The 12,320-nt window shown below is 35.3% G+C and overlaps 1 protein-coding gene across 2 annotated transcripts in view; it reads right to left on the reverse strand.

Annotated features, from left to right (window-relative positions):
- The window catches only part of MMRN1 (multimerin 1), a 73,667-nt gene that overhangs the window by 57,189 nt on the left and 4,158 nt on the right, over positions 1–12,320 (reverse strand). For both annotated transcript variants that reach the window (XM_038582138.1, XM_038582139.1), the window contains exon 2: positions 1,205–2,027. In XM_038582138.1, coding sequence (XP_038438066.1) covers positions 1,205–1,779 — 575 coding nt within the window. In that variant the 5' untranslated portion in view covers positions 1,780–2,027. The remainder of the gene's footprint in view (positions 1–1,204; positions 2,028–12,320) is intronic.

Raw genomic sequence — 12,320 nt, forward strand, 5'->3', positions numbered from 1 at the left:
GCAGATTTACTTATATATTTTTAAAAATTCTATAACCTCTGAATACATTACATTTGAATCTATTGACTTCTTTCCAGTATCTCCTTATATTTATATCAACAACAACTTTGACACAATACCTTTCACAGAGCAGGTGTAAGCTCCTATCATTAACTTAAACTATGTTATATAGTTAGTATGATCTTTAACTTAACTAAGATCCCAAGGCATTATCTGATGTCTTGAAATTATTTTATTCCAGGTAAAAGGTATTTGAAAGTTTAGTTTCATAACACTAAACTACTAGCATTCCAATCAGATCACTCTGAACATTAAACGAATAAAAACATTGACCTGAATTTCTCACAATACTTTTTTTTTATTAGTATGATTTTTTTTGGTCCTTTTGCACGTCTTCTTTAACAGTCCTTTTTAAAGTTTTATTTTTTTTACTTCAACAGTTCACATAGCATTTGCTTGAATTTTAAATCAAAATCAACTTGAAAAATTGGCTTTTCTATTCATCACATTCATGATAATGGCATAACTCAACATAACAGTACTAGTAAACTATGTTTCTTACCACCTGTTCTTTGAGAAGGAGGCATCTAAGTATATCTGATTAATCTGAACCTTGCACAATCACCCCATGAAGTTGGTATTTTTATCTGTACTTCCTATACTATATTTGTATTTTACATATAAAAAAACTCCTCTGTTTCAGGGAGCTCAATTAACTTGCTCAAAGTCACAAAACTAGGCAATACTGGAGACATGATTCCACACCAGCTCTCCTTGGCTTGATCTTCATAACTATACCCTCCATAGCCAGGCTATGTCAGTTTTTAAATCTGTTCATTTCCCAACTGTATTGTCATTTTTTCTTTCATGTTGTGGGTGTCCTGAGCACCGCCAACGTATCCTTGAGTTGAATAAACAACTAACAGTCACTGTGGTGTTACATTGTTAGTGAATATCTCAAGTAAAAGCCCTTTTATAAGTGACTTTGATTGGTTCAATTAAAACAAAATTGCTCCATTTTTTTGTTCATCTTTTTTCCATTAGATAAAGTAATGCTTAATTATCTTATCTAACTGAAACGTGATCCAATTTCATCTTGAACATGAAAACATTTTCTGAGAGTGAGACAATTTAACTGTTAGTTTACAATCTTTACAGACTTTACAGTTAGGGAGAGACAAGAAAAGAAAAGACTGTTTCTTACTTTCCTCTTGTTGTTTCAAAACTTGATTTTTGAGAGTTGGTTTTCTGGCTTCCACTGCTGTCACCTCTGCTGAGGTAGGTTTCCCGTGGTGATCGATTCCCCATGCTGCCTTCAATGGAATTGGGAGCAATCGCTTGTTGGTTCGACTTTCTGATGAAGGTCTGAAGAAATTTCAGTGTAGAGTTGGTAAGGACCACTGACTCTGCTCTTGGATTCAACTGGAGGCTAGGGTTGACTGGGAGGGCAGGAGTCTGTAACTTCAGCAGCCCTTCTGTCTTCCCTGTGGATGTGAGAGTTTGGCTTCTCATAGCCTCAGGAGGTGTGCCTGTCTCTGAAGGAGGCAGTGTGGATTTTAGAAGACTCTCTTCAGAGGTTCTTGCCTCAGGAATTGTGGCTATCTCAGCTGATGTGATCTGAGGGGTTGGTAGCATTTTATTTTGAGAAACTGTAGCAGAGGCTATGTTCTCCTGGGAGCTTGCATCCTCAGGGGTAGTCCAAGTGTCCGTGGTGTCGATAAGCCCAAAGCCCCCATTCCATAAACTAAAAAACAGAATAAATAGCCCTGCTCCCTTCATCTCAGTAGTTTGAAGTGAGAAAGCTCATGTGAAATTGGGAGATATAGTCCTCCTAGTCTTTTCAACAGCTGCTTCCACACTGAATCCGCTAAGACACGGTTTTGCCAATTTGAGATGTGTAGAGGAAATAGGTCTCTGTGTTTTGTAGTGGACTCAGGAAGTTTGATTTCCTGTTTCTGTAGGTTTTGTGTGATCTGTGACCTCTGGTAGGATGGATCTATGGAGGTGGTGAAGGGTTTCTGACGAGGCTAAGGGTAAATGGGAAAACAGGCAATTATTATCAGGAAAACCAATGAGAAAAACACGTCCTTTCCTACGTCCACTCATGTTTCATTTGTTGCTGATTTTGAAGAGAAATTTCACATTGATGACAGAGAGTATGGAATTTTGTTTGGATGAGCTGAATCAAGGAATTTAACATTTTGTTCTACTACACAGGGAAATTGAGAAAAAATATGTGACATTCTTTTCCATTGTGCCCCATCCAGAGAATCACATTTTGTTCAAGTGCTTACACACATGCACATACATAAACAAAAACTCATTGATAGAGTCTCTAACCTTTTATGCATCACAAGCCAAATTATGAAAAAATATTTATATACCCCTATTTTTATAAATATAGTTCAACCAAAGCATTACTTGAAGTTATTCTCAATGGGAAAAAAAAAAGTTATTCTCGATGATGAGTGATAACAAAAAAGAAAAGTATAAATTATTGAGTTATACAGGTATACATGGAACTCGTTTTAAATTCTGCTCTCAGAACTTCTACCAGAACCAGTTAATGGAATGAATAATCAGAATTTTGGGTAATAATGGATGAAGAAAAAAATGAAGTCACATGAAAATAAATTCGAATGGAATCATATATAATGCTTTTGTACTTTTGCTGTGGTGCAAAAATATATTAGCTGCAGATAATAGAGAGCTAAATTGATCAAAGACTTTCTTATGGTTGTTTTCCTAGTAGAGATGCTTCATGGGATTTATGATTTCACTACTAAAGCAAATCTCTGATTTTCAGGCTTCAATTAAGCTCTCTCATCTGTAAAAAAAAAATTCCACAGCAGACTCTTTGGACATATAAATAACATGTTATAACAGTTCATCCATCCATTCATTCTTTCAGTAATTACCCAACCATCAGTCAGCTTCAGCAAGGTACTCTCTTAGGTGCTGAGATTATAAAGCAAGAGTATTCTTGGCTCTCTATTTGCTTATGGTCTATTATATTATCTGAAAGCTAAATCTATGTATAACTAATCTTTCTGCTAATTTTTGTGCCAGGCATTAGGCTCTTGCTGAATATTCATAGAAGTTTTTCTTTCAGAATTGGATAACCGGAAACCTCTTGCCTGTTGGGTTATATACTATTGTAGATATATACTTCAGTCCCTAATCCTGTATACAGAGCACCAGGCCTAATTTTTCTCTGAATTATTAACTAGTTGGTCTTAATACTTTTTCTCCCCTTAGTTTTTGCCATTTATTTCTACAAGTAAATTGTTGTCAAATTAGAGACACATAATATGAGGTTATTTAAACTAAGACACATATTAATCAGCAGCAACCCCAATTAACTTTGGTATGAACTACAAGGCTCTGTTTCTTGGATATACTACAAAACAATCCTACAAGCCTTGCATTAGTAAAAGAGCAAATAGTTCCAGCACAGACAATCCAGACAGCAATTCATCACTAAAAAGGGCAACGAAACTGCCTAATTTTCATAATACAACATGTTTTTTTCAATACTAAGGAAAAGACAATACAGGATCTCTATCTGTAAAAGACACAAACAACTAGCCTTGGCTTAGAGCAAACTAAAAATTCAGAAAAATTAAAAATTTTCTACTTAGTGTACAATTTAAAATCCATTCTTCTAGATTAGGAAAAGTAGATGAATAGACTATCCTGAAGTTTAAAAAACAACCAGAATAATGGCACACAAAGATTTTTTTTCTTCTTTCATGGTTTGTAAAACACATCTTGATCCTGTTCAGGACAAGTGAATTTCAGTGGTAAAGGGTCACTCATTGGATCTATAACTGGTAACAAATAGCTCTCAAACGGTAATAAAAACTGAACCGAGCTAAGCAATTCATTTTGCTCTTGTAAGGTATTGACCAATAATGACTTTTGGTTACCCTCTTCCTAGCTTACAAATGACCTTGTGATCAAAAGGCTAAAGGTTCTGTATCTCATTATCAATCCACCAAGCCATCTTGCCATGTAACTCCCTCGAGAATCCCGAGCTCATTTAGAGGTTTTAGGTGTATGGATCATCCTGTAATTGGAGACATAAAATATCTGTACTCCAGAGACTGTCAGAGGCCTAACCTCAAATTCTGCTTTCTCAGACTCATTAATACTCATCAAATAACAATTAAGAAAAATAATATCCCTGCGATTACTGCCTAGAGAGTACTCAATCCATTCTTCTAGCTATTTTAAATACTATCTGTGGATTAAACTATACCATCAGAGTTTTATATACATGTATCCCATCATTTTGCTACACCTCCCCATTGCCCACTAGCTTGCTTACAGTATGTTTTACCTTACTGCCATTTATTCACTTTGAGTAATTTTATAAGAAAAGAACTATGAAACTCATTATATTATATGCTATTAGGAGGATTTTTTGGTCATTTTTCATTGTATCATAGACATAGGATTGAATACATATTGCAAAATGAGTTCTCTCTAGATAATGAGATACTGGGTTCATTGTGTTTTTCTTTTTCCCTTATAATATGCATTAGTCAATTTTCTAATCACTAGGAAAAACCAAAAATAGTTTATTATGTTGAAATAAAAATATAAATGAGTTAAAAGAGAATCTTAGATTAAGGATTTCATTGTACATGTTGTTATATATTACTTAAAGCCACTTTTATGGGTGTAAGAGTATCTTTTTCCTTTCTTTAAAATTTCAATTCAGTCTGCCAACATATAGTATAACACTCAGTGTTCATCCCATCAACTGCCCTCCTTAGTGCCCATAACCCAGTCACCCCATCCCTCCACTCTCCTTCCCTCCACAACCCTTTGTTTCCCAGAATTAGGAGGCTCTCATGGTTTGTCTTCCTCTCTAATTTTTCCCCACTCAGTTTCACTCCTCCCTTATAGTCCCTTTCACTATTTCTTATATTCCACATATGAGTGAAAACATATGATTGTCCTTCTTCATTTGACTTGTTTCACTCAGCATATGGCTGTAAGAGTATTATTCCTTGTAGAATGTTGGGGTGTAGAGTAACTAGATTAATAGGATTTCTTAGCAGCTTCTTTGTTTTCTTTTCACATGAGAAATTCTTATTTTTAAAAATAGTTTAAAACTTTTAAAATAATATTTCATTATAACCTTATTCCATAAATTGTCAGTGTCAAAAATAATCAGAGAAAACAATGTTCTAAGCCTTTTTCAATTTTACGTTGCTTGAAAATATTGAAAATCTGTTGAATGTATATATAGACAAATGGAGTTGTTCATGGGCCAGGGGAGGGAGAGAAACAGATTTAAGTGAGATTTTGATAAGCCATACAATGTACTAGATAAATTAAATTTGGCATATTATTTAATTATTACATAGAATACTTAATAGGTAAGTATTCTACTCTCATTTTGCTGATAAAAAAATAAGCTTAAGGAAGTTAAATAATTTCCTAGCGTAACACACTAGTAATTGACAGAGCAGATATTTATGTCTTATTCTGATTCTTTCCACCATCTATTAATACACCCCATAAAAGACGTAGAAAACTTCTAAATTCACAGAAATTTGAGGAAAATAATTGCCGTTGTCTCAAATTCAATCCTCAATGATTTTTAACTTTTTTATTTTTGCTTCTATCTCACAGCTAAATGTATATTGAGGTACACTAATAATTTAATGACTTCAATTAGTTTGAGTTTAAGGAATTAGAGGGGAAATTTTGTGTTTTTATAAGTTTGCTTTTAGTCTAAACTTTTCTGTTTGTTTGCTTTTTTTCTCTTTGGTTGGGTGCCTTTTTCAATTTCTGTGCAGTATTGTAAGGGATGACATTGCCTTATTTTCGGCAGCACAATACTACACTTCTTTTATTTGTTAGAATGGAACCTCCCCAGGGATCCCTGGGTGGCGCAGCGGTTTAGCGCCTGCCTTTGGCCCAGGGCGCGATCCTGGAGACCCGGGATCGAATCCCACGTCGGGCTCCCGGTGCATGGAGCCTGCTTCTCCCTCTGCCTGTGTCTCTGCCTCTCTCTCTCTCTCTCTCTCTGTGACTATCATAAATAAATAAAATTTAAAAAAAAAAAATAAAAATAAAAATAAAAAAAAGAATGGAACCTCCCCAACATCTAGAACAGTGCTTAGTTGGCATTCAATAAATATTTGTTAAATAAATGAATGAATGGATGAAACTGTGACTGTACTTCAGTAAAAGCACCTGTCAGAGGGCTAAAAAGGGGATCTATTTTTCTAACTCATAGCCACACAAGAGAAACAAAAAACAGTCTAAATGAGCACAATATACTTACTTTACAAATAGAATTTCAGAAGTCTCCTAAAATACCCCTTCAACCAGATTGTCTTTTGTAAATCTGTCCTACAAAAAATTTAGAAAGCCCATTGTTTTTACCTCACCTGTTTTCAAAATATATTTTAAGTAGGTTATTTTGAAGCTATCACAGGCAAATGAAGATCAAAGCAAACCCTAAGAGCTGTGTAATAAAGGATAATGAAGCAGTGGTAACACTAGAGAACAATCTAAGGTATGTGAACAAATTAAAATGAAGAACAAAATTTAGGTCTTAGTGGGTTGGTAGGAAAACATAGTTTGTCTTAATATTAGATTTTTAACTTTATAATTAAGAACATAAAAAACACATTGATAAAACAAGATAAAATATTCCTCATAAGCAAATGTCTATATTGATAGTTTGCAACATTATCCTAATGCTTAATTTAAATTTCCCATGTAAGTAGAGCACTACACTTCAAATGAATTAAGACTAACTTCTTTTGAGAATTTTAGAAAGAAAAATATTTCATTTCCCAATTTACATCTGTTGAGTGACTTCTCCCAAAAATATGGAATAGATATAATTTTCCATTATTCTTCCTGCTAAGTACATCTAAAAATCCTGCACAGTAGTTATAAAACAAACATAAGAAGACTCAGAAAGGTAGAGAAATAAAGGTAGACTGGCTCGGATGATCCCAGGAACAGTACAACACTGAGTTCTCTGAATTTTCTTTTTGTCTCTTTTCCAGTGCTGGAGAATTTGTCAAACTAGAAACACCAATGACACAAACAACAAAAGCCCCAAGAAAGCCAAAAAGGACTTAAAAATGGCCAGCTCAGAAAGACAGTAATCTATTCAGACAATAGCTGCACTACCCCCACCAAACACCACAGAAAAAATGTGATCCCATCTCCACCCTTGCCAGCAAAGACTGAACGAAGAGCCTTAGACTTCTACCCTCATAATGTTGCAATAAGGTGTCAGCTCACATCCCTCCCTTGGGTGTCAGAAAAGGCCAATACAGAAGCCAGGAATTTCATCATTGAAGGAGCTCTATTGACTAGTCAGTGCTATCACCCTACAAGGGCTGGGTAAAGGGCAAGAGGACTGGGGAAAAAAAAGAAAAAAAGCTTTGAGGCATTCCAGGTCCTCACTAAGTACACTTCAATGGTCCCCAAAAGACTGGAGATAAGGCAAAAGTTCAGAGAGATATCTTCATGGTGAAAAAATTCATATCTAGAAAAATAAGACAACCCACCAAAGATTTTTAAAAAGTGGCTTCTTACTACAAAGTATGAGGTCTCCCCCGTGTAATAATCACTTCTTCACCCCACTGATGAGGGAGGAATTCCCACCCTAGGGTTAAGGCGGTAGCTGACACCGGATGGATAAGATTGGCAGCAGTTCATATGACAACATCATCTATCAAACAGGGCCACACATAGGTAGCACTCAGAAACAGAGTGAACAACTAGGGCTATATGAAACAGGCTTTGTAAAAATGAGAGGGTGGGCTGTCTCCTGGCTTTGATGGGAGGATGCACTTGGCTTGTTTAAATAATTCTACAGCTTGGCAGGGAATTGAAACCCACTACTTAGAGACAAGCAGGAAATGTGCTTGGTCCCTTTGATAAGGAGGATTGTTTAACCAGAGTCCCTTATCCACCAGAACAAAGTGGGGAAGGCAACTTGTGGTTAGGCCATCTAAGGCCTTCTGTGTTTCACATGTCAAGGCAGTACATAATATTGCACCTTAATTTTAGACCTTATACCACATACAGTTCAGAAAGCCTTTTTTCTGTGTTGTAAGGGTAAGAACTCTCTGGAGTTTTGTCTGTGTTCAGAATGCTTAGTTTGAAGGAAAATCCTGATCATGCTGTCAAAGTATTTAAAGGCTATGTTCAGTTAAAACCAATAAAAGATAAAACAACTTTAGTCTAGATTAGATCTAGCTCAACTACAAATTGATGACTCAGCCCCCACACTAAAGGCCTGACAGGACTAAGGTTATGCTCTTATCTGAGACAAAGTTTATTTACTACAGTTCTTTTACACGTAATGCTTCTCAAAAATTATGAGACAAATGAAGGAATAAGAAAATATGACCCGTAGTCAAGAAAGAAAACATCCTCAGACAAATATTCTGGAAAGATTGAGATATTAGGTATATTAGAAAGACAAGTTAACATAACTATGACAGAATGTGGTAGCGAATGCAGGCAATATGTCTGACCACAAAGAGAATTTCAGCAGAGACAAAATTGTTAAAAACATTAAATGGAAATGCTAGATATAAAAAAACATGATATCAAAAATAGAAAACTCATTTGATAAGTTTAATAGCACAGTGGAAATATCAAAGAAAGTAATTAGCTAATTTGAAGACAGGTCAAAAAAAATTATCCAAACTGAAAGACAAAAAAGGTAAATGTGTAGATGAAAGAAAGGAACAGTGCTGGAGATCTGTGAGACACTTTCATAAGTATGACATACATATAATTGGAGTACATAAAGACAAAAATAAAGGAGAAAAGAGAAATTAGAACAAAAGATAAATTTTGAAAGGTAATAGATAAAAATTCTCCAAAATTGATAAAGCACATCAATTCAAACATCAAGAAGTTCAGAAAACCCCAGGAAGGAAATTATGCCTAGGCATATCATAGGTAAAATCCTGAAACACCAAGAATAAAAAGAAAATATTGAAAGCACTCGATAATTTAAAAAAAATCATATTACATAAAGAGTGGAACAGTTATGGCTGACTTTTCATTAAATATAGTCAATGTGAGATGAAGCCAAATGACATCTTTAAAGATTTCAAAGAAAAAATGAAATCTGTTAGTTTAGAATTATACAGCTAATAAAAATATCTGTCAAAGGGGAAATAAAGATATATTTATTAGGCAAACCCTGAAAGAATTAGTCTCCAGAAGACCTGTATACCAATATATTGACAATTTAAATGAAATGTATATCATTAAAAGTGATAGAGACGTAGAAACAAAAATCTAAAAAGCTCCATTCATAAAAACAACTTTCCAACAAAGAAAACTCCAGGCCCAAATAGCTTCCCTAGCAAATTCTAACAAAAATTTAAGGAAGAAATACCACAAGTTTTCACGAAGTTTTATCAAACATAGAAGAGGAAATAATATATCCCAGCTCAATTTATGCAGCCAGAAAAACACGAATACCAACTATTACAATGCCAAATATTTCAATAAAAATAAAACCACTGACTAATATCCTTCACAGACATGAAAACAAAATACTCTAACTAAATTGCACTATGTAAAAGGCTAATATATCATAACCACATGGAGATTATTCCAAGAATTCAAGGTTGAGTTACATTTAGAAATCAAGCAATGTAATTCACCATATTAGCAAAAGAAAATAAGTTAACTTTTAAAAAGTATGTGTATGTGTCTAAATAAGTACAGCAAAAGCATTGAACAAAATTAGATACTGGTTTATTTTTTTTCAGAGATTTTATTTATTTATTAATAGAGACAGAGAGAGAAAGGCAGAGACACAGGCAGAGGGAGAAGCAGGTTCCATGCAGAGAGCCTGAGGTGGGACTCGATCCCGGGTCTCCAGGATCACACCCTGGGCTGCCGGCGGCGCTAAACCGCTGAGCCACCAGGGCTACCCTAAATACTGGTTTATATTAAAATACCTCTGCACACTAGAAATAGTAAAGCATCAACAAGACATGTGCTGATAACATCTTTATTAATCATGAAACTTTAAATGTTTTTCCCCCAATATAAAAAACAAGTAAAAATGTTTGCTTTGACAACTTCTATTCACTATTGTGCTGGAAATCTTGGCCATTCCAACAAGGTAAACAAAAGAAACAAGCATAGTGACTAGAAAGGAAAAAGTGAAATGCTTTTATAAGATGGCATAACTATGCACACAGAAATTCCATAAAATCTTCAAAAAAAAAATCCTACAAATCAGTGAATTTAGGCAATTCACAATATAATGGGTGCAAAATAGTCCAGAAATTTTTTAAAAGAACTGAATTGAATTGCTCACACTATCTGATTTTAAGATTTAGTCTATAATAATCAGAACAGTGTAATATTGGTGTTTCAAATAATGTAAGGGTAAGAGAGTTTTCTCTTAAAATAGAACACTTGAAGAAAAGAGTGGGCCAAGGAATCAATCCACAATGATTTTGAGAAAAAGCACTGTCAATTCAATGATGATGATCATAATAATAATAATAATAATAATAAATCTTTTTAAAAATATTTTATTTGAGAGACAGAGAAAATGAGAGAGAGAGAGAGAGAGAGAGAGCAGGAACAGGGGGGAGGCTTAAAGCGAGAGGGAAAAACAGACTCCCCACTGAGCAGGGAGCCCAATGTGGAACTCTGGAATCATGACCTGTGCTGAAAGTAGATACTTAACCCACTGAGCTACCCAGGTGCCCCCTACCAACATCTTATTAACAAAAGATACAGGAGCAAATAAATATGTAAATTTTAAAAATGAAATTTCACCTCTAATACACTTTAAACTTAAACTTAAGATGGATCGGGATCCCTGGGTGGCGCAGTGGTTTAGCGCTTGCCTTTGGCCCAGGGCGCGATCCTGGAGACCCGGGATCGAATCCCACGTCAGGCTCCCGGTGCATGGAGCCTGCTTCTCCCTCTGCCTGTGTCTCTGCCTCTCTCTCTCTCTCTCTGTGACTATCATAAATAAATAAAAATTAAAAAAAAAAAAAAAAACTTAAGATGGATCATATACTAAATACTAAATAAAAACTAATCATAACCTTTAAGTAGCAAACAGAATAGCTTCATGATCTTAAAAAAGATTTCTTTGATGGGGCACAAAAAGTATGCACCATAAACAAGGTGATACATTGAACCTCTTCAAAACTAAAAGCTTCAGCTATTTAAAGGACACAATTAAGAAAATGAATAGCAAGCCCTACACTGAATAAAAATCATAAGCATTTATATATTTAAACAAATTACTCATCCAGAATATAAAAGAAATTCCTATAAATCAATTATAAAAATACAAACAATCCTATTAATAAATTGGCAAAAGCCCCTTGAACAGACACATAACAAAAGAAGATGTACAAATGGCCAACATATACCTGAAAAGGTGCCTGATATATTCAGTTATCAGAGCAAAGCAAAGCAATTAAAACTATAATTAGGTGCCATTTCTCAGGCATTAGAAAAACTAAAAGTAAAAAACAAAAACAAGGTTTTTGTTTCCAAGTGCTGGAAGGGAATAAGGTAATCAGAATTTCACGTATTTCCAGTAGAAATATAAAATGGTACCACCACTTTGGAGAATTGTGTGGCAATTATGAAGTTGAAAGTGATGTGGGAAATAAAGGCAAAGGAAATGTAGCTTAAATTGAAATCTCCTACAGCTGGCCATGCACTGAGAGGTCCCTGAGACATGAAGAGCATAACTTTCCTCAAGGAATTTGTGGCTGCCTTTGTGCCTTTATGTTTAAAAGTAACCTTACCATGGCAGCAGCTGGCCTTGCTTTCATATTCTTTGGAGACTGGGACCATCCCTCACCGACACTAATTAAAAAGTATATAATCAATCACTTCTCACAATCCCAGGATAGCTCTTTCTGCCCACAGATGTGGTCCCGTGAGTAGGGAAGAGGGTAAGTGGTAGGCAGGAGAGAGAGGAAGCCCCTGCCTCCCCTGACTGCCTAGGAAACTATTCCTGGCAGGTGAAGACAGTAAGACAGAGGGGAATAGAGATAAGGGAAGGGCACAAAAGTCTCAAGGCCACAAGTTTCCTAGTCAGTTCTCAATAAAAGACTGCCATTGACAACCTTCAGTGGCAACCCATTCGGGACCCCTCTTGCTCTAGAGAGCTTTTTTCTTTCTTCTCTGTTCTCACCTGCACTTAGTAAACTCTCACTTCACTTCACCCTTTGTGACCACGAGATTCATTCTTCGATTTCGTGGGACAAGAACCCTGAAATCCTGCAACAAAGTACAGGTACCTCACCTGTGACAAAGGAATT

The sequence above is a fragment of the Canis lupus genome, chromosome 32 (genome assembly GCF_011100685.1).
Source record: "Canis lupus familiaris isolate Mischka breed German Shepherd chromosome 32, alternate assembly UU_Cfam_GSD_1.0, whole genome shotgun sequence".
Lineage (NCBI taxonomy): Eukaryota > Metazoa > Chordata > Mammalia > Carnivora > Canidae > Canis > Canis lupus.